Source organism: Talpa occidentalis, unplaced genomic scaffold (genome assembly GCF_014898055.3).
Source record: "Talpa occidentalis isolate TD23 unplaced genomic scaffold, MPIMG_talOcc4v2.1 talOcc4.16, whole genome shotgun sequence".
NCBI lineage: Eukaryota > Metazoa > Chordata > Mammalia > Eulipotyphla > Talpidae > Talpa > Talpa occidentalis.
In genome coordinates this window covers 42,530,053-42,557,640 of record NW_023601653.1, presented here as the reverse complement: position 1 = coordinate 42,557,640, position 27,588 = coordinate 42,530,053, and the positions used below count along the sequence as shown (strand labels likewise).

Below are 27,588 nucleotides of genomic sequence, written 5' to 3'. Positions count from 1 at the left end.
TGATGGTTCACAGGTGATGTGGTGGGAATTTTATGGGGACTACACAATGTGTAGTGAAAAAAATTAAATAAGTGAAAAAAATTAAATAAGTGAAAAAAATTAAATAAAAAGAAAATAAGACCCTTGCCCCCCCCCCAAAAAAAAACCCTAAATGATAGTCCATTGTATCCTTTGATTATGCATTTATCTGTGTATGGACCTAGATGGCTTCTACTTGTTGACTATTGTGAATAATGCTGTGATAAACATGGGTGTATAAATAATTGTTCAAGTTTCTGCTTTTAATTTTTGTTGGGAATCTACTATATTCAGGTTCATAGTGTACTTTTTCACACTGAAAATTTTTCACGTTAAAATTTTGTGTCATATCCTTCTACAAAATTATTTTTTATTATATATTTTTTATTTATACAAGAGCTGGGGTACAGGCCAGAGTCGCGGGAGGGTAAGAAGATTCACCAGAGACAGAACGGGGGAGCAGAACAGGCAAACGGACCTAAAGCACTGCTGAGGGGAGCAGCGGGCAAGGCAGGAGAGGTCTGCCTCGCCATGTGGGATTCTCCCTGGCTGGCCGGGAATTGAACCAGCGCCACGGAGGCTGCGGACAGCTTCACAGCGTGGCACTGAACCACCTGCACCACCAGGGAGGCCCTACAAAATTATTTTAAATAGTTGCATTATATTACTGTATAGCTGTATCCTAACTGATATAAGCAAGAGAGTATTCCCTAAAAATAAGACCATAGGGCATGATTAATATGAATACTTTTGCCAACCTTGGAAATGTATTCCTGCACCTTTGCTAATGTTAGGAACTAATAGCTCTTTTCTGTCCATTTGATAATTAAAATGGTATGTCCATTCCTATTTTCCTTTTATGCAAAATTAGTGTTCACTTTCTGGGGTGGAGTTCTGGAGTGATTTATTCCAGTTCACTTTCTGGAGTGATTTATTTGTAGTGATTTCTGGAGGAAATACTGATTTGGTAAATGTGCGGCTTGTGAGGTCTTCTCTCTGGGACTCTTCCTTTTTCACCTTTCATTCTAAGGTAACTGCAAGCCTGTTTTTGTACCTATGACAGGAGGCTGTTACAGGGTTTTGAGTTCTTTTGCTATTTACTTACATCATTGTTCATTTTTGTACAATGTTTGATTTGTCCCCTCAGGTGCAATCCTCATAAAATTTCCAACCACAAGTCACCTGTAAACTGTCGGCCCTAGCCCCTTGTGCTTTTCCCTTCCCCCTTGCGACCCCTCTCCCTTCCTTTCCCCTGCTGTATGTCTTAGATCTAGAGTTTGTCTCCAAGGTTTGTCTTTTTTTTTCTGACCCCTTATTTGGTCCCCCTATATTCCTCCTATAAGTGAAACCATGTGATATTTTTCTTTTTCCTTCTGGCTTATTTCACTGAGCATCATCCCCTCCAGCTCCATCCATGTTGCTGCAAATGACATGGGTTTGTCTTTTTGATAGCTGAATAGTTTTTGGGGCATTTAGGTTGTTAGTATACCAGATACATTCTTAGTAGTTACACTTTCACAGTTCCTTACTTATAATCAAAATTTCAAAAGTGCTGAAAAATTATTTTTGTTATTTATTTGCTCTCTAGCAGATCTGAACTCATTTAATAGAGAAACCTTAGCAACATGAAATTCTATCTTTGTTTCCTCTTAGCGAATTTGTATTTTGGGCTGCAAAATATTGAAGGAATGTGTTAAGTAAGCAGTACTGTCCCAGATTTTGTTGGGGAGCATAGTAATAGATAGCATGTACACGAAAGAGTTATTTTCTTTTTGAATTATAAAACATGCTGAATTCTGGAACATAAATGTTTTAGCATCAAAGGTGCTGCCAAATAGAGTGTGGGCCTGTAGGATTTTTGTTCTTCCATTTCTATGTTCTCATACCTCCTAGGCTTCAAAAACTGATTTTGAAATCAGGCCACTTCTGGTTTAAGCATGCAGTTATGACTAAGTGTGCTTTGAGTTTAAAGACAATAGGGATCGAAGTGTGGTGTCTTCTTTCATCCCCAGGACATGCGTAATCACTATAATCTGGGGATGGAAAGGTCAATAACTAGAACCAAATTTCAGCTGAGCTATAACTAACTGCAACCCAGAGTGGTTTTCAACTGGGGACCCCAAGAGTCTTACAAGACCTGAACTAGTCGGACGGAATTGACAGTGATGGACAGTGATGGTTTTCCACAATGTTATTAGAAATTGAGGGTTCACTTTCAAGTGTTTCAAGCTGTTATTGGAACATATTTCTATAACTAACATCACTTGTCTTTTAGAGAACATCATCTGCCTTTTCCATGCTTTTAAAAAATAACACCTAATTGGTCAAATTAGATAAAATCACTCTTCGGTAATATGATTGGGTGTTGTTAACATTATTAAATCTAAAAATACACTTATTAATGTGGGAAATATGCAGAATGTGGTAAAGGCAGAAATGGAAAAGCTGATTCAAATCACGTGGAATTGCAAGGTGCCCCAGATTGCCAAAAATATTTTGAAAAAGCACAAAATGGGAGGACTAGCATTTCCTGATTTCAGGACCAAGTTAATATTTTAATCAAAACATTGTGTTCCTTGGCAATGGATACACATATAGCCCGACAGAATGGAACTGAAACTCCAGTAATAATTCCAAACATCTTCTGTTCTATGGAGTCTTTGGGGCTATAGGTGGGACCTGTTCCTTTTTGAGTTGCTGGAGTGTTAGGCAAAGTTGGGGACAGGCTGGCCACCTCCTTGGTGCCAATATTACCCAAGTATTTGAAGAATATTATTTTGGAGAAATGCTGTATTTTTAGCCTGTTTTATATATGGACATAACGTGCAATACAACATATTTCCAGAAATATGAAAAATCTTACTGTGTAGTAATTAAATTGCATTGTGAGGAACTGAAAAGCACTAGTAACTTTTCTTTTTTAAATTGTTGTTTTTATTTATTTTTTGCGTAGAAGAACTGGGATATAGGCCAGAGATGTGTGTGGGAGGTTGGGGGTGTGGTGAGAGGATTCACCAGAGACAGAAAGGGGAGCAGAATGGGTGGATGTACTGAAAATATACTGCTGAGGGGAGCAGTGGCCGAGACAGGAGAGGTCTGCTGCATCATGTGGGTCAGCTCCCTGACTGGGGATCGAACTCAGGCCATAGAGGTGATAGGGCTGAGACTTAACCCCTAGGCCACTAAGGAGGTCCTAGTAACTTTTCTGAAGTGATATACTTTATAATTTATTCTGCCGTTTGTTCATATACTCAGTTATGGAGTATATGTAATATTTCAGGTATTTTTTCAGGTTCTGAGGAAGCTAAGAAAAATAAGACAATGATTTCTCATCCAGGAGCACCTGGATAAATGAGAAGAAAAGCCAAGTGATGACCATACAGTGTGATAAGCATCATGGACACCTATTTTCCCCCCAAATTTACCCTTTATAGTAGCCATTTTTATTCATAGCCAGGATTTTCATTTCTCTTTTTCACATTCTTACTAGAAGGCAATTGAAAAATTTTAATAATAGTAATGCATTTTAATAAATAGTAATGCCAAAATTGAGTTTTGGTCCTTCCTGTAGTGATAAAGTAGGTTTTACTGGCCGAGCATGATGCTGTTACAGGAACACAAAGATAAGCAAATAACCTGGTGACATTGAAATAAATAGCGAAAGAAAGAGTAAAATGGAAGGAGAGGGAATGTGCTTTCCAGAGAGTACATACATAGCAAAAAGTTAAAAATAAAGGGATGAAACTGAGTGATTGATCAACTGTCAAGAGCAGGGAAAGGAGAAAAGTCAAGAATTGGCCCCAGTTCTGGCTTAGGTCATTGAACTAATGATCATACATTAATCAAGGTATGATTAATCAAGGTAATTAAGTTTTTTACCTTAAAGCAGACAGTACATTTATTAATTTTTTGAAATGCCTGATGAATAGTACTGGGTCCACGACGTAAGTAAAAACCTTACTCTAGGGCCTCCCCGGTGGCACAGCGGTTGAGCGCTGGGTTGCGAAGCTGCCCTGCAGCCTCTGCAGCGCCGGTTCGATCCCCGGCTGTTCCCGGGCCACCAGAGGAGGGTCCCACATGGCGCGCAGACCTCTCCTGCCGCCCGCTGCTCCCCTCAGCAGTGTCCTTCGGTCCTTCTGCCTGCTCTGCTCCTCGCTTTGGCTCTGGTGAATTCTCTCACCCTCCCGCGCTTCTGACTGTACCTAGTGCTTGTATAAATAAGTAAATAAATAAAAATAAATCTTAAAAAAAAAAAAACTTACTCTAACAAATGTGACGTCTTCATGAATGACGTGGTACCTTCTTTTTTCTTCCTATTTCAACTATTTCGAGAATTATGAAAGTGAGAGGGAGAGAGAGAGAGAGAGAGAGAGAGAGAGAGAGAGAGAACACTTTTTATCCTTTTCAGGATGGGAAAAGTACAGCACTCCAATGGAAATCATCTACTTGAGTTTGGAATTAGCATTCCAGAAATGATTTGAGGAGGATGCCATATATTTTCATTTAAATATTTCAGTCATCAGTTTATATGCCTGCAACAAACAGGAGTAAGAGATTGATTAATCTAGATTCAGAAAAGTAAGAAAACATTTTTTAAAGTGTTTTTTTTTATAGAGGCATGTTTTATTTATTTGTTTGTTTGTTTGTTTGTTTTGTTTATACATTCACTGGGTACAGTCAGAAGCGCGGGAGGGTGAGAGAATTCACCAGAACCAGAGCGGAGAGCAGAGCAGGCAGAAGGACCGAAGAACACTGCTGAGGAGAGCAGCGGGCGGCAGGAGAGGTCTGTGCGCCATGTGGGACCCTCCTCCGGTGGCCGGGGAGCAGCCAGGGATCAAACCTGTGCTGCGGAGGCTGCAGGCAGCTTTGCAACCCAGCGCTCAACCGCTGCACCACTGGGGAGGCCCAGAAAACATTTTTTAATTCACATTTTTTTCCCATGAAAAGGTCATAGTCAACAATGCTTAGGTCATTCAAAAACATTTACTAAAATCTTTTTTCTGCATTTAAATTAGTTTTGGAAACCTGAACTCCTATGTTTTTGCAGCACTATTTACAATAGCTAGGATATGGAAACAGCCTAAATGCCCCAAAACAGATGACTGGATCAAGAAGATGTGGCATATAGACACAATGGAATATTACTCAGCAAAAAAGATAAACTCATGCCATTCACAATAACATGGATGGAGCTGGAAGGGATGATGCTTTGTGAAATAAGTCAGAATGAAAAAGAAAAATATCGAATGGTTTCACTTATAGGAGGAATATAGGAAAACCAAATAAGAGGTCGGGGGAAAAACACAACAAAACTAGCAGGCAACTATAAATCAAAGACATTCAGCAGGGGATGGGGAAAGAGGGGGATTTAAACAGAGGAGGGAAGAGCACAAGACACTATAGTGACAGTTCACGGGTGACTTGGGGTAGGAATTTTACAGGGACTGCACGTGAGAGGAGAAAGTAGACTGTACTAAAATGAACAATGATATAAAATACATAAATAGAAGTAAAAAATAAAAAATTAATTTTGTTAAAAGGGGAATGAATGACAAAATTCAGAGATATAAAAAGTCAGAAAGAAAATTGGTGCCTAAAAGATTAAAAATGGGAAAATTTATTAAAGATAATACAGCCAATATTTAGAGAATACTTGATAGTTTTCAAGTCATTTTTATTTAGCTGCCAGTTAATTGATTCTCCACAATGACCTTCTGATGTTGGTATTATAATTTACATTTTAGTGATGAGGAGACTAGGTGATGGACAGACCTAAAGTCACAGGGTGTCTGCTCTGCAGAAGCTGTGAGCTTCAAGTTCATTGCCCAGTGTGAGCAAACGAGCCATCGTAGCCTTGAAAGAAACTCCTATCTTTGTATTTTATTATTTTTTTTAAGTTTTTTTTTTTTAAAGATTTTATTATTTATTTATTCAAGAACAGGGGTACAGGCCAGAGGTGCAGGAGGGTGAGAGGATTCACCAGAGACAGAGAGGGAAACAGAACAGGCAGACTGATTGAAATACACTGCTGAGGGGAGCAGTGGGTGAGACAGGCGAGGTATGCCATGCCATGTGGGTTGCTTTGTGGCCAGCAAGGATCTAACTAGCACTGCAAAGGCTGCGGACAGCTTCACAGCACTGTGCTCAACCGTCTGCGCCACTAGGGAAGCCCTGTATTTTATTATTAACTTTTTTTTTTCATTATTAATCTCTCTTTGGCTGCATTTTCAAATCTCATTGTGATATTACAATCTGCAATCTTCAAGTTTATGACCTCCGGGTTATATGGGAAGTAAAGTTCTCTCCTATCTAATTGTCACCAGGAGCAGTAGATCCTATTAAACTGAGTCCAGAAAGAGAGACACAGGATGATGCAGATATGGGGGAAGGCTCACCTGTAGGGGGTGAGGCTTGCTGGCCCCACATAACATCTGGGAAGGATGGAGCAAGAGGAAGTGGTAGTCACGTGTGGGGCTGCTTTAAGAAGAGTGGCCAGTGAGAGCTGGCATTCAGGTCATTTCAGGTACAAATTCCCATGGATCCTGATATCCTGATTTAGAGATTCTTAGTTAAGGGGGACAATGTCTGGGAGATCATTAGACATCACGCCCAATCTAGGCATATGGACTCATCCTCATTCCCAAGTGATAGGAAATGCCATTCCTTTGGTGTTGCTTTACCTGGACATTCCCTGATCCTGAAATCCCTCAGGAAAATTGCTATACTTTTTTTTATCTCGGTGTTTTTGCTCCCATCACCTGTTTGATTCTCGTCACATGACTGTCATTGCCTGTTTGCCAGGTATTATATCTGTTTGTTTGGGGAGTTTTTCTGTGCTTCTAACAGTGTTATATCAATAATTTTCACACCATTGCTATCTTTATTTGTTCCTCAAGATATGTTTATCTGTTCCATTGTGATATTTTTTGACTTATACTTACAGTGCTATTTTAATTTCTTATCAACTTATATTTAGTATCAGGAGGCCCTTGGAATTATTCATAGCAACTCAAGAAACAAATTGGTGTACTCCAAAAGATGTCCATTTTTGGACATCTTCTAGTGGTTGACTTCAGGCAACTAATAACCTTAAACGTTTCATCATCTGTTGAAACAGGGATCAAAACAGGATTAAATAAGATCAGACATTCAGAGGTGCCCAGCACAAAATCATACAGACAGGAAATTTGTTTTCATTTCTTCATTTCTTTGGGTCTGTGTATGTGAACTTAATTTATATTAAATAGTGGCTAATTTTCTTTTTACAACATGATTTTGAATTGTTGTTTGTATTCTTTGCACAACCCTATGAAATAGGTAGTGGAAGTAATTTTATTACCAGATTCTAAAAAATCAACTGAGAATAAATCAGTGTCTGTGTTCATGTGGCTAAGACACAGTATGGGTTTTGAGCCCAGGGAATTCCCTAATTGGTGCCAAGCACCCTTTGTGCCAGCTCCTGATCTCTTTTTACCTACTGTCTCTTATATATTCACTCTGTGTCCCCTCATATCAGTGGCAACCATTTAATCATAGTAAATATGTTGATTGGACCCTACTACCTGCCATGCTGGTGGCTTAAGTTAGACAGAAATTGACTGTTAATTTCTTATCACTCTCATTGTCAGGGCACTACTTCCCATGCATGTTAGTTTTTCCCCTTGAATTTCCCAAGGGATCATTTTGTATTTTCTGGTGGATAATATATTGTCTGCATTATAAAATTATAGATAACAGCTCTTTCCATGGATCAGTTTAAGTCTTGCTGTAGAAGTGATCTCTCTCTTCTACAATCAAGATAATGAGTGTTCATGACTCCTTTTTAATTGATAGACCAATAATCATAAGAGCAGCTAGTTTTTGGTAAAGTTTCTACTGTGCTGTTACTAAGCTATTAATGGGATAGACCTCTGGCTTTCATTTTTTGCTATGGAATAGGTCCAAACCAATCACTTTATGGCTTTAATTTTATACTAAGTACATTGATGAAGTTTTGAAAATAAGTCATTACTTTTATTTTTGACTAATTGGAATGTGATTAATGGCTATTAAATTAGGAAAAGTTATAGTGACCTAGATTCTCAATTATTTAATTTTTGCCTTCAGTAAACCAATTGATGTGTGTGTACAGTGTTTTCGCCAGTGCTCTTCCAGTATCCCTAAGTCTGTCTAGCCCCGCTCTTACAAATTAGCCTAAAAGTAGCATTCACCATGTCTCAGATTCCTTCCCTGAACCTGAGGGAGTCTTGTCTTGTCCTTCTTGGTATGCCCAGCACCTGTTAACACAGTGACTGTGTGAAATATAAACTACATAATGGATATTTGTCAACCTGACAAAAGTTGTGCCTTTTTTGTGGTATGTTGACACGTTATATCCGAAGTTTTTCTCGTCATACCAGAATAGCTGGTTTTTCAGTCATTTATTTATTTTCTTATATTGTTGTTCACTTCTGAACAATATTTTATTTCTCCCCTCAGGTGTAGTTCCCATACTTCTCCCACCACCGTATCACCCATGACCAAGCACCATAGTCCCTTGTGCTCTTCCCTCCCTTGTTCTGACCCTTCCCCCACCCCCTCACCTACAGAATGTCTTAGGTCTATGGTTTGCCTGCAAGTTGTGTCTTTTTCTTGACCCTTTGTTTTGTTTTCCTGTATCCCCCTGTAAGTGGGACATTCTGGTATTTCTCTTTTTCCTTCTAATCAGCTTTTTGATGAACAGATAACATAGAGGCTCTGAACACTTTTTACATTCCAAGTTCTGAATAGACTACTTGTGGTGCCAGTCAAGGTCATACTTCTATTCTGCCAAGAGAGGCTGGCAATCATACAGAAATACATTTCAAGATATTATATTAAAAGTGATATCAGAAAATAAAAATAAAATGAACATTTTTGCCTCCTTTGAATATTTTCCCTGACTCTGCCTCTGTTTTAATAAGAAGCCTTCAAAATGTCAGTTTGATTTTGACTATTTTGTTTTTGCTGAAAAATGAACTTTTTTAGCTGTCTTAGATTACCAGAAGTGGGACTAGCCAGCATATCTGGAGCCCCTCATAGTGGAGGTATAATTATCATATTAACATCATAAATCATCACTTCTCCAAACTATATTAGGTCGTGAGAGCAACAGCTGCAGCTTTGTTCTGCTGATGACGTTTCAGAAAAGTCATTTCTGTTTTTATTCACTTGAATTTATAGTTTCTCTCTTGTGTTGACATTAACCAGTAAATCCATTTGTTTCTATTACCAACAGAATAAACTAAAACTATAGCTTTATATGTTCTCTCACAAATCCTTTCAAGCTGTATACATGCCTTTAATTTGATTGAACATCTGGGTAATATATCTTATTTCTCCTCAGTCTTTAGGCAAATGCATATTTTCTTTAGCCTGTCCTCTCATTAAAAAAAAACAACAACAATGATAGAGCTCTATCCCATCTGTTGACCCAGCTACATAATAAATTGGGCATCTGATTTTAAAGGAATCCGATATGATGAGAAAGCCAAGTGACTCCATCAGATGTACATTGTTCATTTAAAAAAAAGCTGCAGTTTTATTTCGTGACTTGCTATTTCTGCTGAAAAAGAGTATCGTAAATGCTGCTGAGATAATTTCAATATCTGTTTTAATGCTATGGAAGTGTTAGGGCTGTTCTTCCTAATATAAAATGAACTGCAAAACCCAATTTAAAACATTTTCTAATAGCCTAGTACATAAGCACATCTTAGCAAATTCTGAAGATGGTCTGTAAGAATATAATTACACTGGACAATTGTTGTTCTGATGTCAGAGTAGCCAATTTATTACATTGCAATTCTTGAAGGATAACAAACTGTTTAGTAATTGTGGTTGACTTCCTGGAGTTCTCGGAGGCAAGTACCTTAATTTCAGTGTTGGTTGTGGCTCTGCCAGCCCTGGCTCACCTCACCTGTCCTTCTCTCTGCTTTGGTTCACAGTGGACGATCTCAGTTTTGTGAAAGCGTTCAAGTCACTTGTTTGCACGATCATTTCGACTGACATTTGCTTTTAGTTCATAGATGTATAGTGATATGGGTTTAATTGACGAGTAAGTGTATTATCCTCTAGCTTCTGAATGAACCGGAAGTCTAATGCAGTCATTAGCATGCCAAATCTAAGTGTTTGTAACCCACTGAACTGTTGACTGATTTTTCTGGTTTTGTTAAGGATTCACTTGGAGATCTCTTACCTCCCCTGCAAATGCCCAGCTTTCTTTTTTTTTTTTTTTAAAAAGATTTTTTTTTAAAGATTTGTTTATCTATGCACACAAGTACTGGGGTGCAGGCCAGAGGTGCAGGGGGTGAGAGGATTCACCAGAGACAGAGCTGGGAACAGAACAGGCAGATCTACCGAAACACACTGCTGAGGGGAGCAGTGGGCAAGTCAGGAGAGGTCTGCTGCATCATGTGGGTCACCTCTGTGGCTGGCTGGGGGATTGAACTCGTGCTGCAGAGGCTGTGGATAGCTTCCCAGTGCTGTACCTAGCCCCTTGTGCCACCAGGGAGCCCCCTGCCCAGCTTTCTTTTGGGTAACAGAAGGGGGTTTTTCTGCATAGATTGGTACTCATTCTTTCATAAAAGTTTTTAATGAGTTTATATATATATATATATATATATATGTATAACACACACATTACAAAAGTCTCTACAAAGTCAAGATAGCATCACACTTTGTATAATTAAAGTCATTTCTTAATGAAACTTAATGCCTGTTCCACTCTCATGCTCCCTAGTTTTGCTGAACTTGCCCTTACGACTGCTTTATCCAAGATATAGGTCTCAGATGCAGTTGAGTCCACTTATTGCTAATGGTCTTTTTACTATTTTGATTTATAATATTATCATGTCCAGTCCAGGTACAGAGCTCCTAAAACCCTTGGAATTTCCTACTCAGTGAGAACCATAGAGGTGGCTTTGTTGTGTGAATGAGGTGACTTTTGGAAAGTGATGGGGGAGGCTAGTTGACATGGTGACACATCTGGTGTTGACAGGCGGAACTTTTTCTCCTTCCACCCAGACCTCCTGGGAGGTTGAATCAATTGCCAGCGGCCAATGATTGAATTGTGTTCACATAATACAGTCTCCTGAAAAAACCCCAAAGGGATGTATGTGGTTTGGAGCACATCTGGGTTGGTGATGTGGGGAGACTGGCAGAGGGCATGAGGCTGTGTGCCCGTGCCACACACCTTGCCCTAGGTACCTCTTCATCTGGTTGGTCATCTGTATAATACCCAGTATAATAAACTGGTGGGCCTCCCCTGGTGGTGCAGGCAGTTGAGCACAGCGTTGTGAAGCTGTCCACAGCCTCTGTGGTGCCAGTTCGATCCTGGCTGGCCGGCGAGGGTCCCACATGGCGCGGCAGACCTCTCCTGTCTCACCCGCTCCTCCCCGCAGCAGTGTATTTTTCAGTCTGCCTGTTCTGTTCCCCACTCTGTCTCTGGTGAATCCTCTCACCCTCCTGTGCATCTGGCCTGTAACCCAGTTCTTACATAAACAAACAAACAAACAAATAAATCTTTTAAAAAATAAAAAAATAAACTGGCAAGTGTTTCTGTGAGACACTCTAGCAAATTCATTGAACCCAACCAGAGTTGTGGAATCTGATTTACAGCAAGTTATTCAGAAGCACAGGGGACAGTCTGGACTTGCTGTTGGCCTCTGAAGTAGGGGCAATCTGGTGGAGCTCAGCCATTAACCTGTGGGTTCTGTTGCTCTCTTAGGAAGAGTGTTGGAATTGAGTAAATTTTTCACTGGTGTTGGAAAGAACATGCTCAGAGATGTTCTCTTTTTAGGGTTCTTTAAATCTTTAATACTCTGCCTTTCTGATGTCATTGACTTGTTGAAGAGTCTGGACTGATTGGTAAATAAATTTGAATTCGTTAAATCACTTTATCTTTATTTATACTTATTTAAGAATATTATCACATCCTGTCATGTCCAAAATTACATTCTTAGACTCTTCAATATTAATACTTCTCTAGTAGAATTCCACAGTTAATATTCAAATTTTCTTATCTAAGTCTTTTAATCTGGCTTATTTTTTAAAGATTTATTTATTTATGCATATAAGAACTGGGGTGCAGGCCAGAGATGCAGTGTGGGGTGGGTGAGAGGATTCACCAGAGACAGAGTGGGGAGCAGAACAGGTGGATCTACTGAAATACACTGCTGAGGGGAGCAGCTGGAGAGACAGGAGAGGTCTGCTGCGCCATGTGGGTCAGCTCCCTGGCTGGGGATTGAACTCATGCTGCAGTGGCTGCCAATAGATTTATAGTGCTGCATCTTAACCCCCTGCACCACCAGGGAGGCCTGGTTTTTTTTTTAAACCAATCTAGTTTATTTAAACCAGGATCCCATCTAGAGCCACACATCTCGCCTTGCACAAAGCACCCCCTCCTGGATTTGGCTTTTCTTCCTCTAACATCCAGGTCTAGTGTAGCAGCCACCAGTCACATGACTGTCAGGAACTGAAATGTGGCCAGTCTGAATTGAGATGTGTTGAGTATAATGTATTCATGGATATAACACTGAATATGACACTGGATTTCCAAGTCTTATTGCAAAAAAAAAAAAAAAAAGTAAAATGCTCCACTAGTAATTTTTTACATTGAATACATGTCCAAATGATAATCTGAATAGATCCAATGATTAAAATTAATTTTACCTGCTTCTCTTTCATTTTCTTAATGTATCTACTAGAAAATTTCATTTGGCTCCCACTATATCTTCATCAGAGAAAGCTAATCAGCAGATTGATAACAGAACACTGATACCCTAGAATTACCATATCTGTTCTCTGAGGCAGAGTGGGGAAGACACCAGCAGGCCAGTGTGTTCTGAGCTAGAGTTTTGTAACATTTTGCTGTTGTGCCCCTCCGTGGAGAAGCTAAGTGATTTATCAAGCTAGGTTTAACCTAGAGCATTTTAAGACTTAACATCCTACAAACATGGCATTGCCCAGCCGATGAAAGAGCATACTATAGTAGAATTCCACACTTACTGTTCAGAATTTCCTTTTTAAGTCTTTTAATCTGGCTTGTTTAAATCAGGATCTAGAGCCACACATCTCGTTGCAGACAGTCCAGTCCCCATCTGTATTCGGTTCCTCAACCTCTAATCCCGCGCTGTCCCGCATAGCAGCCGCGTGGCTGAGGATTTTGAGCATCATCCATAGCTGAAAGTGTTAAATAATCTCACCCTCAGTGTGGCGTGAACCCAAATATAGTTGCTAAGACAATGCTGCTAATTTAAAAGCAAAAAATGTTTAAAAGTTTGTGCTTCATGTGTTTCTTTTTCCCTCTCCTTTTAGGGTTGGAACACAATAACATGACGATGGCCACCAGTTTTGGAGGACTGGAAAATCAGCCTGATTTCCAGACCCCGAAGTTTGTAAGTGCTACTACTCTTCCTTAAGTTTGTACCATTAAGTTTTCACAGAATGGAGAGAAGCTTCCTCTGCTTGTTTTGTTTTTTTAATAAATTCTAGCCTTCAGTGGCTGTAGATCTGGCACAGGTCCTGCTAGCAGAGACGCTCGTGTTCGGAGCTCTGTTTCTCTGGGAACGGAAACTGTACAGCATCTGCTCTAATTCCTCCCTGTGACCATAAATGGAGACTCATTATGCAGTAAAAGGGCATCAACTTCCTGAAGTTCCCCCTTCACTCCTTGATAATCTTTCTATCAGTTCCTACTGCTAATCACTCTGGAAATCAATCTTTACTGAGCATGTGCGGGCACATTGCCCAGTCTGAGTACCATTTCATTCTGGAAACTTCCATAATACAACCTACTAGACATCTCATGGGTGGCTAGGAACATGTTGTTGGTTGTTCCTACCAAGAAAGGAACTATATGCACTCAGTAAATTAGAGTCATTAAAGATCAGCCATGGCTCTTACCCTCAAGGAATTAAAAATCTTATTAGATGATACTGTGATTTGGTTAATGCCTTGTTTAGAGAAAATTAAGCACATAGGATGCCTTGTGCAGAATGTCCTTTCTGAACAGATTTCATTAACTCATTTGAAGAGGGGGATGGGAAGAAGTGTTTTTTCTGACTCATGCACCATATTATGGAACCAGATGTGTAGGAAAAACATGCCAGCACCCACCTAGATTGACTGATTTTTGCCCCCTGCTGCAAAGGGTTTGTCTTGCACTCTGTCACGTTAGCAATGCAAAAATCCCTTTTTTAGTTTATTTTCAAAGTGTGATGCACTCACCAATGTTGTGATTGGCAAAGTGCAATTGTATTATATTATCGATGAAGACAAAAAAGAACTCATGTGCTTTTTCTCCTCTCACTCACTCTTTATGGATTGCCACCTAATTCAGCCAAGAGTAAGGAAACTAGGCGATGCTTTGAACTGAAAACGGATTGCACATCAAATTGTATCCACCATGCCATTTTATTTCAAAGTGTAGGACTCCTGTGGTGTCCCAGCAGATTGCCTACTGTGAAAATCACTTGGCTGTAATAGAAAGACATAGTATTCAGTGACTTCCCTCTTATATTCACTGAGACTTTCAGCGGAGGAAATTGTGAATTCTCACCAATATTCCTGCATCTTAAAGTAACATCGCAGTTTTGTGGTTTTTCTAACTCCACAGTTAGAACTCCAAAGCAGCATGGGCAACAGGTATTTTACTTTGGAGTAGAAAGTCATCGAGCCCCCTTTTTTGTGTTTCATAATTTTCTAACTACGACTTACTGATTCTCTTTAAGCAACATGTGTAGTCTAAAAAGAGCTGTGTGCATTAAGGCATCGGTATGCACATCTATTGTTCACACCAACTCCTGGTAGAGAAGTAAAAGTATTCTTCTCAGGATCAGGTTTCAGTCTGTGTGTATTAGCTGTTTGAGACCAGCAGGCCTCCGCAGGCTGTTTTTGCCTGGCCTTCTTCTCCTGCCTTCAGTGTTAGCTTTCTACGAACACACCCTTTTCAACTTGGGAAGACTGAGCATTACCTGTGATGCCAGAGGCAGGCTCCCAGGATGCATTTGATGTATCAAGAGACTTTTTTTTTTTCAAAGAATTTTTTTTTAAAGATTTATTTTTATTTATTTACACAAGCACTGGGTACAGTCAGAAGCGCGGGAGGGTGAGAGACTTCACCAGAGCCAGAGCGGGGAGCAGAGCAGGCAGAAGGACCGAAGTACACTGCTGAGGGGAGCAGCGGGCAGCAGGAGAGGTCTGTGCGCCTTGTAGGACCCTCCTCCAGTGGCCGGGGAGCAGCCGGGGATCGAACCGGCACTGCAGAGGCTGCGGGCAGCTTCACAATCCAGCGCTCAACCGCTGCGCCACTGGGGAGGCCCAAGATACCTTTTTTTTAAGATTGATTTAGTTATACAAGAACTGGGGTACAGGCCAGAGGCACGGGAGGGTGAGAGAATTCACCAGAGACAGAGCAGGGAGCAGAACAGGCAGATGGACCGAAAACACTGTTGAGGGTTGCAGTGGGCGAGATAGGAGAGGTCTGCCGTGCCATGTGGGTATCTCCCTGGCCAGCCGGGAATTGAACCCTTGCTGCAGAGGCAGTGGACAGCTTCACAGTGCTGCACTCAACCCGCTGCACCACCGCGGAGGCCCTTGAGACTTTTCTTAACTATGAGTCTGAAAACACCCAAGCTGGAAGGGGAGTTTTAGATGAACCACTGCTATATCTGTCTTTCACCGTCACGCCTCCAGAACAATGAGTCATCTCTTAGACCACATCGTGGAGCTGAAAGCTATTAATGACAATTTCCCAGTGTGTGGGGTTGACATCAAATTTCTGTGTCCTGAGTATTGATCTCTAATTGGGTGTCTGTGCCATGACAAGAAGGAGTCTGTGTTCCTCTTGTGCCTTGTAGGTGTTCACACAACTGATGCTCTTTGGAAGCCACATCTTCGTGCAGCGTATAAATAGCTCCTATTTTCTCCTCAGCATCTGTAACCCATGTCCTGCCAGTTCATAGTAAACAATTAAGTGTTTCCCAAACTGCTGTTGCCATGGTAAGCAAACAGGAGGTATAGAAGGAGCCTTGAGACTCGGGGACCCCAGGGAATCAGGCACCACCCTTTGGGGCAGCCTCTTCTGCAGGCAGAAAGTCACAGCATCGGTTACAAGAGGTGGCTGCGGTCTTGTGTGCAGGGGGATTGGAAAAATGCCAGGACAGAATCAAGTAAGTTCATCCAAACCAAAATTTAAAATCAGAGGCAGGGGTGACAATACAAACCTGGGAGCAAAAGAGCTGAAAGGCAAAGCAAAACTGAAATTGAAAAGAAGACAGAGAAGAGTAAAAAGAATCAAAACATGAGTATTCTGTTTTCTCCATCTGGCATTTTGGGAGGTTCAGCTGCAATTTGCTGAGTGGAACTGGAATAAAGTGAGGCCCAGACTGTGTTTACTCAGGCCTTATCCTCAAATAGTTCAGATTGTAGGAGCATCAAGAGCCTAGTGTTTTTATACAACGGAGTGTATTTATGTAGCTTGGTCAACAGGGAGAAGAAAATGCTTCTCGTTATTAGTTTGCTTCCTTCAGAATTTCTGTTTTTCTTTTGTTTGAACTGAGCCCTAAGAGCAGTGCTAGTTGAGTGGCTTTGGTTACCAGCAAGATCAGCATATGAGTGCTCCCCTAGCTCAGATGTCTTAAGATGCCAGGAGGGAGAAGGGTGCCCTACTGTGCAGCCTAAACCAGGGGTGAACCAGTGCTTCTGGATTCCCCTTCACCTCATCCCACTCCTGCTATGTGGCCTGAAAGCTGAGGCACACCTTGTGCTGAGCAGAGCCCAGGCTGCATCTCTTCTTTGAGCTCACCCCAATCTGGCCATTGACCTGTCACCTGCATGGTGCCCATCTTTGTTCTCCACTGCCCACCCCAGGGAGTTGCAAAAGTGCTGAAATGTTAGGTGATGAACTGAGATGTGGACATAAAATGCATGCAGGTCTTGTTACCCCAAAGCTTGTGAGAATCAGGGAACATGTTGAAAAAGATATAAATGCACCCTGAGGGGAGGTGGACGGTGGTGGAGTTTAAGGAGTGGCCAAGTGCTAACCTTCTAGAGAGTAACTTGATAATGTCATATGTGTGAAGCCATCCCATTCCTGCTTCTGTATTTTCTTTTGAATTTTCTTTTTTGTGTATAAGAACTGGGGTGTAGGCAAGAGGTGCGGGGGTGGGGGGGGTGAGAGGATTCACTAGAGACAGAGTGGGGAATAGAACAGGCAGATTGACTGAAATCCGCTGCTGAGGGGAGCAGCAGGTGAGACAAGAGAGGTCTTTTGCACCCTATGTGGTTCAGCTCCCTGGCCAGGCATGGAACTCAGGCCGTAGAGGTGACAGCGCTGAGACTCAACCCCTAGGTCACCAGGGAGACCCACAACAGATAGTGTATTTCTTTGTTTGGCTTCTACCCTATTTGGAGTAAACATAAGAAAGCATTTGAGCTAGCAAAAGCATCTTAGTATTACAGTAGGATAAACCAGACAAGATAATGAGAAACCACATCATTTAGAAAGAATAAACGAGAAAAATAGACCCAGGAAGAGTAGGATTAAACAGGAACAAATATATCTTGCCTTTGTTAAACATTCCTGGTTATGCAGAGAGAAGGAAGTTTGAGAATAATTATTCCATTTGGAATTTTGTGTGACTGGATTCCTTTTTATCAACAGTGTTATTGTTACCCTGAAATTAAAAATGTATTATTTTTTTTTAACTTTTTTAAGAAAAAAAGATTTATGTATACAAGCACTGGGTACAGTCAGAGCGCGGGAGGGTGAGAGAATTCACCAGAGCCAGAGGGGAGAGCAGAGCAAGCAGAGTGATGAAATACACTGTTGAGGGGAGCAGCGGGTGGCAGGAGAGGTCTGTGCACCATGTGGGACCCTCACCTGCGCCGGGGATGGAACCAGTGCTGCAGAGGCTGCGGGCAGCTTCGCAGCCCAGCACTCAACCACTGAGCCACCAGGGGAGGCCTCAAAATGTATTATCTTTAACTTGGTGAAAATATGTGTGATCCCAAAAAAGAGTTAACTATGAATTTACTTAGTAAATATTTACTTACAGGTACTGTTTGGGGCACAAAAAATCCCAGCGTTTGTGGGGCTCACATTTTAAAGGGGCAGACTCCAGTTTCAATCAGGGTGTTCAGGCCAAGTCTCTCTGCCAAGGTGATGTGTAAGAAGCTAGAAGACATCTAGATGAGCAACATTCCAGGCAGAAGGAAGAGTTTAAACAAAGATTTGCGGCAGGACAGTTTAGGTTATAGTTGAAGAAATGGACTCAGGCCAACAAGATTAGAACAGAGTGAAGGGCATTAAGAACAGTAGGCAGAGGGGGCTTTGGAGCCATTGGCAGCAACTGGGTTTTACTCTGAATGGGTTGGGAGCCATCTGCGATCAGCCTGCAGAGGATAAACTAGGGGGTTTGGGGCAGAGGATTGACTTGCCCTCCCCTACCGATGTTTTAACAGGCTCTCTTTGGCTGCATTGGGAATAGATTGGAGGAGCAAGAACAGAAGCAGGGAGACAGATTTTTTAGGACTCCAAGTGAGAGGTGGTGTTGCCTTGGTCCTAAGAGTTAATGACGGCAGAAGTGAGACGTATTCAAATCCACAACATGTTTTGAAGGTAGAACCAATGGGACTGGTAGACGGATCAGGTTTGAAGTACGCACGAAAGAATAGTCGAGGGTGACTGCCAGCAGCAACTGCTGGAGGAGAGAGTATGCAGAAGAAAATAAAAATTCTGATTTGGACATGTAGGGTTTGAGACATCCCAGTGGAGATGTTGCTGTACAGTGAGATATGTGAGTCTAAAGAACTAAAGAGAGGGGTCCAGCTAGAAATCTGGGGGTTGTCAGTACACAATAATGTTTAAGGCTATGGGACTGAGAACAGTGAGGTAATGTGTGAGGCAGAATAAAGACCCTGGACGATGATTGATTAGGAGGAAGAGAGTTTTTAATTTATTTAGTTTTCAGATGGCAAGAATTACTGTTTGTAAGGTAATGGGGCTAATCTAGTAGGGAGAGAAAATTTGATGATGCAGTAGTGAGAGGGAAGAATACCTGGGTGAAGTTGTTGGAGGGCAAGAGGGTCCCTCTGATCGGTAAGTGGGTTGCCCCCTCCAGCTTAGCTGCAAAGATGGTTCATTCACTCAAAGTAGGGGGAAAGCGAGAATATTAGGACACAGGTGGGATTAGTTCAGTAAATTTTGTTGACATTGTTTTCTTGATTGCTTCTCATTTACCAATGCAAGGGTAGCAGGGCACTAGCTAAGATTGAGAAAGGAAAGAGACGGTGAGGATAAGCGGTGACACTCACTGGAGTGGAGCATGACTTGGGAGAGAGGGTGTGGTTGCAGGGAGCCCACTGGAGATTGGTGGTCATGGCAGTTGTGTGTTTCCCCTTCACATACACCTTTGGGGGAACAGGTGTGGAGAGGGTTGAAGCATCTCATTTACCAATGTTGGGGTTTCTCCAAGTCATTTCAGCCAAGCAAGTCAAGGGTAAGAGTCACCTAGCGCTTGCAAGGGAATTGAGACCCATGGACATGGGGAGATGGTTCGATGGGATCAGTAGACTTCGACCCTCGTGGAATTTGATGGTTTTTGGAGTTGGGGTAAAGGAGAGAGTGAACTGCAAAGATAGGCGGTTGGATAGTCAGATATTTATAATTAGTGAAGAGTTGCTGTAACTGATACAGATGAGGGCCGGGATAGAAATACATTGGGATGAGACAGGGTGGAGTTTGGAGTTACAAGGACAGGGCATTGGGAGGACCAGCTACGTGGTATGGAAATCCCCGAAAGTGATGTCAGGAGTGATGACTGCATTGAAGTGACAGTGAGCTGAGGGTATTCTCCAAAGGATGAGTGGGTGGTTGCAAAGGGAGGGGACCAGAGAGGTAGGCGGGAAGTCTGGAGCAGGGCAGGCTGGAGGCCAGGAAACAGCTCGAAGGTGAAGAGTTCCAGAAGTGCAGGGATCTGGTCTGATCACGATTTCTCAATCTCAGCACCCCTGACATTTTGGGCAGGGTCTCTTTGTTGTGGGGCTCTTCCAGGTGTTGTAGGGAGTTTAGCAGCATTCCTGGCCTCAAACCGGTAATGCAAAGGTCCCTCTCCCCAGGTGTGACAACCAAGTATCTCTAGACATTGCCAAATGTCTCCTGGGGTGAAATTGCCCTCATTTGCGAGCCTCTGAGTCAGGTGAATTCTGAAAAGGCACTGAGGTCCCTTGTGTCCTTTAATAGAGCTGTTGTAGGCAGTGTTGGGGCCAACACCCCAATCCAGATTCGAGCGGATGTAGAATGAGCAGGAGGAAAGGAAATAGAAAATACTACTCTGTCTTAAAAGGAGTTTGACTATGAAGGGAAGGACCAGAGAACTAGACAGAGAGGAAAGTGAAGGAGAAATTGAGAGCCAAGGATGACTGACTTCTGCTAAGTGGAGAGAATTGAGTTTAAATAGTACTAAGAATATGTGGATCTGTTGACTCTAGACAGAAGAATGGCTTTGGAAGAGACATGGGATGGTTTGCAGAGGTGGGCGCAGAAACACAAGGTAGAAGTAGCCTTGTCTTGTAAGGTACAGGAATTAGAAGGTCAACATTGTTGGTTTATGGATTTGATGGAGAGAACCTGAGGGAATTTTCTCTGACACTTTCAAAATTAGAGAAATGCTGAGAATGAAGAGAACACTGGTGGGGAGAGTTCACTCTTGGAGAGCAGGACACCACAAGACCTGGGAAAAGAATGAGAGAAGGTTCTAGAACTTCTGAGCAGTGGTGATGGCCTGTGTGGGGCAATGAGCCTGAATTTACACACACTCAAAACTGCCCTGCTGTGGCTTCCCCAGCATCTGAGACACCCCAAGAGCTGAGTGCAGCCTGGATCTGGGCTTGGCAGAATGGACATAGTGGGCAGAGCAGACCATGGCTGAGAGTGTTCCTAAGTGAGGATCTGTGAAATGTGACCTCAGAAAGGAGTGGAGGAAAGGAAGAAAGGATGGGTGATTCTGAAAAGGGAGTGTCTCTGGTGATGACAAATTTCAGGGGAGGAGGATGGCAGTTAGTGTGTGACAGGGACAGAAGGATGATGAGGACTGAGGCACAACGGGCTGAGGTGCAGGGCTGGCTTGGTAGAGGACTCGATGCCAGCCAAGTGCCAGATTTTCGGTGAACCAGGAACAACAGCAGGGAAGCAGAGATGGCAGGCTCTTTGGAACTCGAGGACACATCCTACTGCAGTAGCATGGGCTTAATGTACTATAGTCCCCCCACAAACATTGGGGGATTAGGTCTGCAAGTGACACACTGAACAAGGACCATGTCCGTCTTCCTCAGTTGCCTTGAGCTGTGAAAGCTGTGAGTGAGCAGAGCCAGCTTCCCAGGGGTCTGTAGATTTTTGTTTGCAGGATATTTTTTGTTTTCAAAGCCACCGATTAATTGCCCTGAGGCATCTGGTATTGGGGCTATTGAGAGATTATGGTTTTACTTTACAGTCAGTCTAAAGCCTTTCTGGCAAATTCCAGAAACCCGGCATACATCCTGAGGTCTGTCTCAAGCTCCCAATATTTTCAGGATCCTGAAGACTGGGGATAAGGCAGGAGCCTTCTGCCCGAGCTTTTTTTTGGACTTGTACCCTTGCACCTTATATAAAGAGAGAAATAGAGGTGCTTACTAGTTTTGGACACGAAGTTCCCTAAGCTGAAAGAGAAATGAAACTTGACCAAAAACAGAACCCAAAGAGGGACCTCCCTGGTGGTGCAGGGAGTTGGGTTGCAACCTATGAAGCATTCCCAGCCTCTGCAGCACGAGTTTGATCCCCGGCCTCAAGGGAACAATCCATATGGTGCAGCAGACCTCTCCTGACTCTCCCCCTGCTCCCCTCAGCAGTGTATTTCAGTCACTCTGCCTGTTCTGTTCCCCGCTCTCTGGTGAGCCCTCTCACCCCCATGCCTCTGGCCTGTACCCCAGCTCTTGTATGCGTAAATAAATAATCTTTAAAAAACAAAAAACAGAACCCAAAGAGACAGATGTTAATTTAGCAAAAGGACTCTCAGGGGAAATGAGGTTGGAGATAAAGTGGACAGTGAGAATTGCTCAATAGACCCATTTGCTGTGATAGGAATCACTGTGGCTTCTCATCGCCGGGAGCTTTTGTATGGCCAGGAAGAAATGATGATGGATGCGAACTTTGCTTGAAGATGGAGGGAAGAGGACCTCTGCTGTATGTGTCTGATTCAGAAGCTACATTGGTGGATTTGTTAGGATTGGAGTGGAGGGGGTAGGAACAAAAATAGGCAGACTGGCATGCAAAGACTTCGACCAGAAGTTTCTTTTTGGTCACCTCTTTGGAATGCAAAGTGTACTTTCTCAGAGAATTGGTCATAAATGGTGATTAGGCTTCTAGGACCAGTTAGGGCTGATTTTTCTCAAAATATCAGCAAATTTTTCCCTACTAGTAATCCTTCATAACACTACAGGCTTTTTTTTTTTTCCATTATTACTTAAGATACGAGAGTAAAGCTAAGTGAGTGAATGGATGCTTATGAAAAAATGTTCAGCATGATGAGAAAAAAAGTGAATGATTGGTTTTGAGTTTTGTTAGACCCTGTAGTCTGTCCAAAATTTGAGGAAGGCAATTTGAGATGACAGATAAAAAAGACCTGGTACAGGCCTCCCTGGTGGCCTCCCCGCTGTCACCACAGTGGCCTAAGTTCAATCCCCGCCAAGGAGCTGACCCACATGGTGCAGCAGACCTTCCCTGTCTTACCCGCTGCTCCCCTCAGCAGTGGATTTTGGTAGATCTGCCTGTTCTTCTCCCCCCTCTGTCTCTGATGAATCCTCTTACCCCACCTCTGGTCTACACCCCAGTTCTTCTACACACACACACACACACACACACACACACACACAAAAGAGCTGGTACAATTCTATTTTAATTTTGTTTTTTCTTGAGAATTAAGTTTAGATTGAAATAAAGCAATAGAAGCCCACATTGCATGAGAATTTTTCAAACAGGAATATAATTGTTCCAAATGAGTTTGCATTACTTGGGTAGAAAAAGAGCTCTCAGAATTGCTCATGGAATCACAGTTGCTAATCTTGAGGTGATATAGGTACAGGTGCCAAAATAGTAGAGGGACAAATTAGAGGGACACCCTTTTTTCAAAAAGGGTAGGGTTAGAGTCGAAGATGGGCCTAGACTAAGTTCTGATGCATGGACACATCGATGCTGGAACATTAATCTCCAGGAATATTACAGAATGAGATTTTTAAGCAGATGGTCTGTGAATGTTAAAAATCATTCAGGAGCCAACAAGGGTTCCATCTGACATGACTGATGTCTGTGTGAATTCAGTAAAGATAAATCATGTCAAACTGAGCACATTTTTTTAAAAGGAATTATTAGGCTAGTGTAAGGAGAAAGCCACAAATGTTTTTGTGTGTTTTGTATTTAGCAACGCATGGGGAAATGGCATTTAAATACAGAATGGAGAAATGTGAACCAAGCTAGAGTTTGCTTATCTGGACAGTTGATCTTATGAAGACTGTGAATAATGGATGGAAATCAATTTCTAGAGGAGATAAAAATCAATATGAATTAAAGTAAGCTCTTGTTCCTAATTCATAAATATCAGCTGCTTAGGTAAAGATTTGAAAAGCTGGGACTAATGACTGATTACATGAAGAGGCAGGGCATTTGGTTGACTAAACTCTGTATGAATTGAGCATGTTAGAAAGGTGATGCAAATCTAGGTTCAAAACAAAGTACTTTGCTTCTACTCTTCAGTATTGGTGAAGGTCCTGCGCAACTGGGTGCTCCGTTCGAAGGGGAAGCATATTGAGAAGATACAGATCAGCATGGGGGTAGATGCTGAGGCTTAGGCAAGAACACAAGTTTAGGGCCTCTTAGGTAACCTAGGGGTTAAGTCCCAGCACTATCACCCCTGTGGCCTGAGTTTGACCCCTGGCCAGGTAGCTGACCCACATGGCGCAGCAAACCTCTCCTGTCTCGCCCGCTGCTCCCCTCAGCAGTGGATTTCAGTAGATCTGCCTGTTCTGCTCCCCACTTTTTCTCTAGTGAATCCTCTCACCATTACCCCCCACATCTCTGGCCTACGCCCCAGTTTTTCTATGCAAGAAAAAAAAAATCAGAACATTTAATTCTTTGGAAAAAAGTAGTAAGCCCATAATAGCCTACCATCAGTAACATTTTAAAGTGAAAATAACTATCTCAAAAATGTTAACAGAGGGGCCTCCCTGGTGGTGCAAAGGGTTCAGTGCCAGTGCTATGAAGCAGTCCCCAGCTACTGTAGCACAAGTTTGATCCCTGACCAGGGAGCTGACCCACATGGCGCAGCAGACCTCTCCTGTCTCACCGCTGCTCCCCTCAGCAGTAGATTTCAGTGGATCCACTTGTTCTGCTTCCCAATCTGTCTCTGGTGAATCCACTCAAACCCTGCAACTCTGGCCTACACCCCAGTTCTATGCAAAAATAAATAAACCAAAAGTATAAAAACACACAAATTTAAAAATTTAGCAATAGTAAATGGTGGATGGAATTGCAAAACATGCTCCCATTGACCTTTGAACAACACGGGTTTAAATCCACTTATATGTGGACTTTCATTTCCTACCCGAGGGATCTGTGTTCATGGATTCAACCATCCACAGATGTGTAACCTGAGGGGAGGGAGGGCCAGTTGGAAGGGGCTTGAGTATCTGTGGATTTGGGCACCTGAGGGAGGGTGGGGAGATGGAAATCAATAACTTGACTGCTGAGGAATGACTGTGTTAAATTTTGGGGAGTCAGAAGTTACATGTGGATTTTCTTTCTTTTCACCAACTCGATTTTTTTCACATTGTTTATTGAGGTAATATACATCTACATTGTTGCATCAGCCTTGAGGTTATATATTTAAACTTGTACAAATGTGTATTTTCACACCCTGCCCGCCACCGGTGCCCAATAATCCTCCACCTGCAGTTTGGCACCTCTAAATCTGCACTGTTTCAAGGTCAACTGTGTGAGACCCGTGGATAGAAGGTATCTGTAGGTAGACACAGGCCATTTCAGTAGAAATATGATAAAATAATTAAAATACTGCACCTGGTGGCGCAGCAGTTGATGGCTGGGCTGCGAAGCTGCCTGCAGCCTCTGCAGCGCCAGTTTGATCCCCAGCCGCCAGGTGAGGGTCCCATATGGCGCAACAGATCTCTCCTGCCGCGCCCGCTGCTCCCCTCAGCAGTGTGTTTCGTCACTCTGCCTGTTCTGCTCTCCGCTATGGCTCTGGTGAATTCTCTCACCCTCCTGCGCTTCTGACTGTACCCAGTGCTTGTATAAATAAATAAATCTTTAAAAAAATAATTAAAGTACTTCTTCAAGCACACATAGGTTGTATTGGGTTATTAGAAAAGTCAGGACATAATTTTTCTTTGCAAAAATGTGTCATGACTTTTTCAACAATCCAATGGGAACTTGAACCGAGATGTGTCTGTGGAAACGTGAAGGCAAGGGTATGTTACATATAGCAGGACTTGGTGGTTAATAGACAGTAAGGAATTTTCTTCTGGAATATACCACCCCAGTGAGTTATTTGAGGCTCACCAATAAATCCAAATTCCTTTCATGTGGGATTTTCCCCCTTCATTTAACCTATTATCATAAACCAAATGGTTTAATTGATGAAAACCCTTCCTTCCTTAGATACTATTCATTCTATCTGGCTTATTCCCCTATTTTTCAGAAACCCTTGACTAAAATACTCTATGAATCCCTGCCCCACAAATTACTCAATTTGAAATTCAGTGAGCTGTCTATTATCTAGGGGATGTCAAAATTGATTTGACAAAAACATGTTTGAGGAAAGCAGGGAACCCTGGGCATTCGGACCAAGGATGGAATATCAGTATTTACCATTCAATTCAATTGGATTCTAGGTCATCTAGAAACATATCACAGTAATGGCCAAAAAATACTGCACAAGCGAAAGAATTGGGTTAATACGGAGAGTCTTCTGGCATATACCAGGACCTGAAAAGTAGCACTAACATGAAAAGTTGCGATTAAAAATTTAAAGAGAAGTAGAAATTGAGGAAAATGCATATAATTTTGAATTAACAGGGTTGCTGGAAATGTGAAAAGGGAGACTGGTGAAATTTCAACTGTAGCTGCCCTCTCTATTTTGAATTTTTAATTAATTTGGAAGGCAGAAGAGTTTGGGCAAGATGATTTGAAGTGTTTTGGTTTCTGAAGTCCCACTAGTTAGCTGTGGTTTTCCCTATTTCAGCAAAGGTGCATTTCAAACATGTTCCTTATGTCTGTCGCTGGTAAAAAATTGTAAATATAGTTTTCCTAGAAATGCTACAGCCTCCTTCAAAAGGAAAATGCATTTGCAGTTCCTTCTCCCATGTCATCTTTTGAAATGTAGTTTGATGTGACCTTGACAGCAAGAACAATTTCATCAATGATAATGGACAAACCAATAATATGGCTCTTTATGATTTTGGTACAAATTGAAACCTACCAAATCAGGAGTATACTTGTGGCTGGAGTAACATTTTATTGCTAGTCCAAATCCCTTAAAATAAAAACACATAATGAAATTTTGACTGATCATTCAGGGATGCTAATGGTATCAGCACCAGCCCTTGTACTTTTGTTTGTTTTAATTGGTTTTTAAAAGTAAATATAGTATCCTGTGAAATGGGGAGTTAAAAGTTCCAGAAAGAGAGAGGTGGATGAGATGAGGTACTTTGAGACCTGGAAAGTGTTTTTGTGTCTTACTTTTAATTTTTGTCAGGGGAAGTCATTCTAAGAGCCTAAGCAGGTGAACAAGATGCGATGAACCCCCTCTCCTGGGGCCAAGTTGTTTTTTAGTACCTCAGTTTCCTCTTGTATTAAAAGCAAAAAAATGAGCAGTAGATTTCCTCCCTAACATGTTGTTCAGTGATCGAAAAACATTTTAGCAATCTTAAAAGCATATTCATAAAATATTAAAACAGCAAGGAATCTTATCTAACCTTGATGGATTCTTATTGGCTATGGACCTTGTGGGCACAGGGTGGCTTAGCACGGAGTAGCCACCACCCAACATTGCTCAGCCCACCCATATCCCTCCTCGTTGCCTTTCAAATGAACTCAGTGTGTTGGCATCAGCAGTGGGTTCTCTTCTCCTTGGAAGAACACACATGAGCATGTGCAGCTTGTGCTTCTGAGAGAGTAGTTACAAGTGTATTCGTTTCCTAGAAAGTTGTTAGAGGGTGGAGTCACACCCAACAATATTATGAATGCCAGCCGTACAGTCTATCCATCAGCACATGTGTGGGGCACTTCGACACTTCTAATAGACTTTTCAATTGAACCAGAAATAAAAGCTATTTAAATGATGTTAATTTGAATAAAGCACTCTCAGCTCCACAAAATTTTGCAGTAAAATTTTCATTTATTTGCTCATTTAGTAGTTATTGATCAGTGTGCTTTGAGGATTGCCAAGTGGTGTATCTCAGGGTCTATGTAAATGACCATGAGTAGGTATATCGTTGCCTCTGTTCCAC

General features: G+C 42.0%; 1 protein-coding gene across 4 annotated transcripts in view; it reads left to right on the top strand.

Annotated features, from left to right (window-relative positions):
* ANO6 (anoctamin 6) overlaps positions 1 to 27,588 on the top strand; it is a 198,189-nt gene that overhangs the window by 62,113 nt on the left and 108,488 nt on the right. For all 4 annotated transcript variants that reach the window (XR_008552214.1, XM_037514106.2, XM_037514107.2 and 1 more), the window contains one exon: positions 13,351 to 13,430. Coding sequence is in view for 3 of the 4 variants with exons in the window: in XM_037514106.2 (XP_037370003.1) it covers positions 13,351 to 13,430 (80 nt within the window). In the remaining variant the exon portion in view is untranslated. The remainder of the gene's footprint in view (positions 1 to 13,350; positions 13,431 to 27,588) is intronic.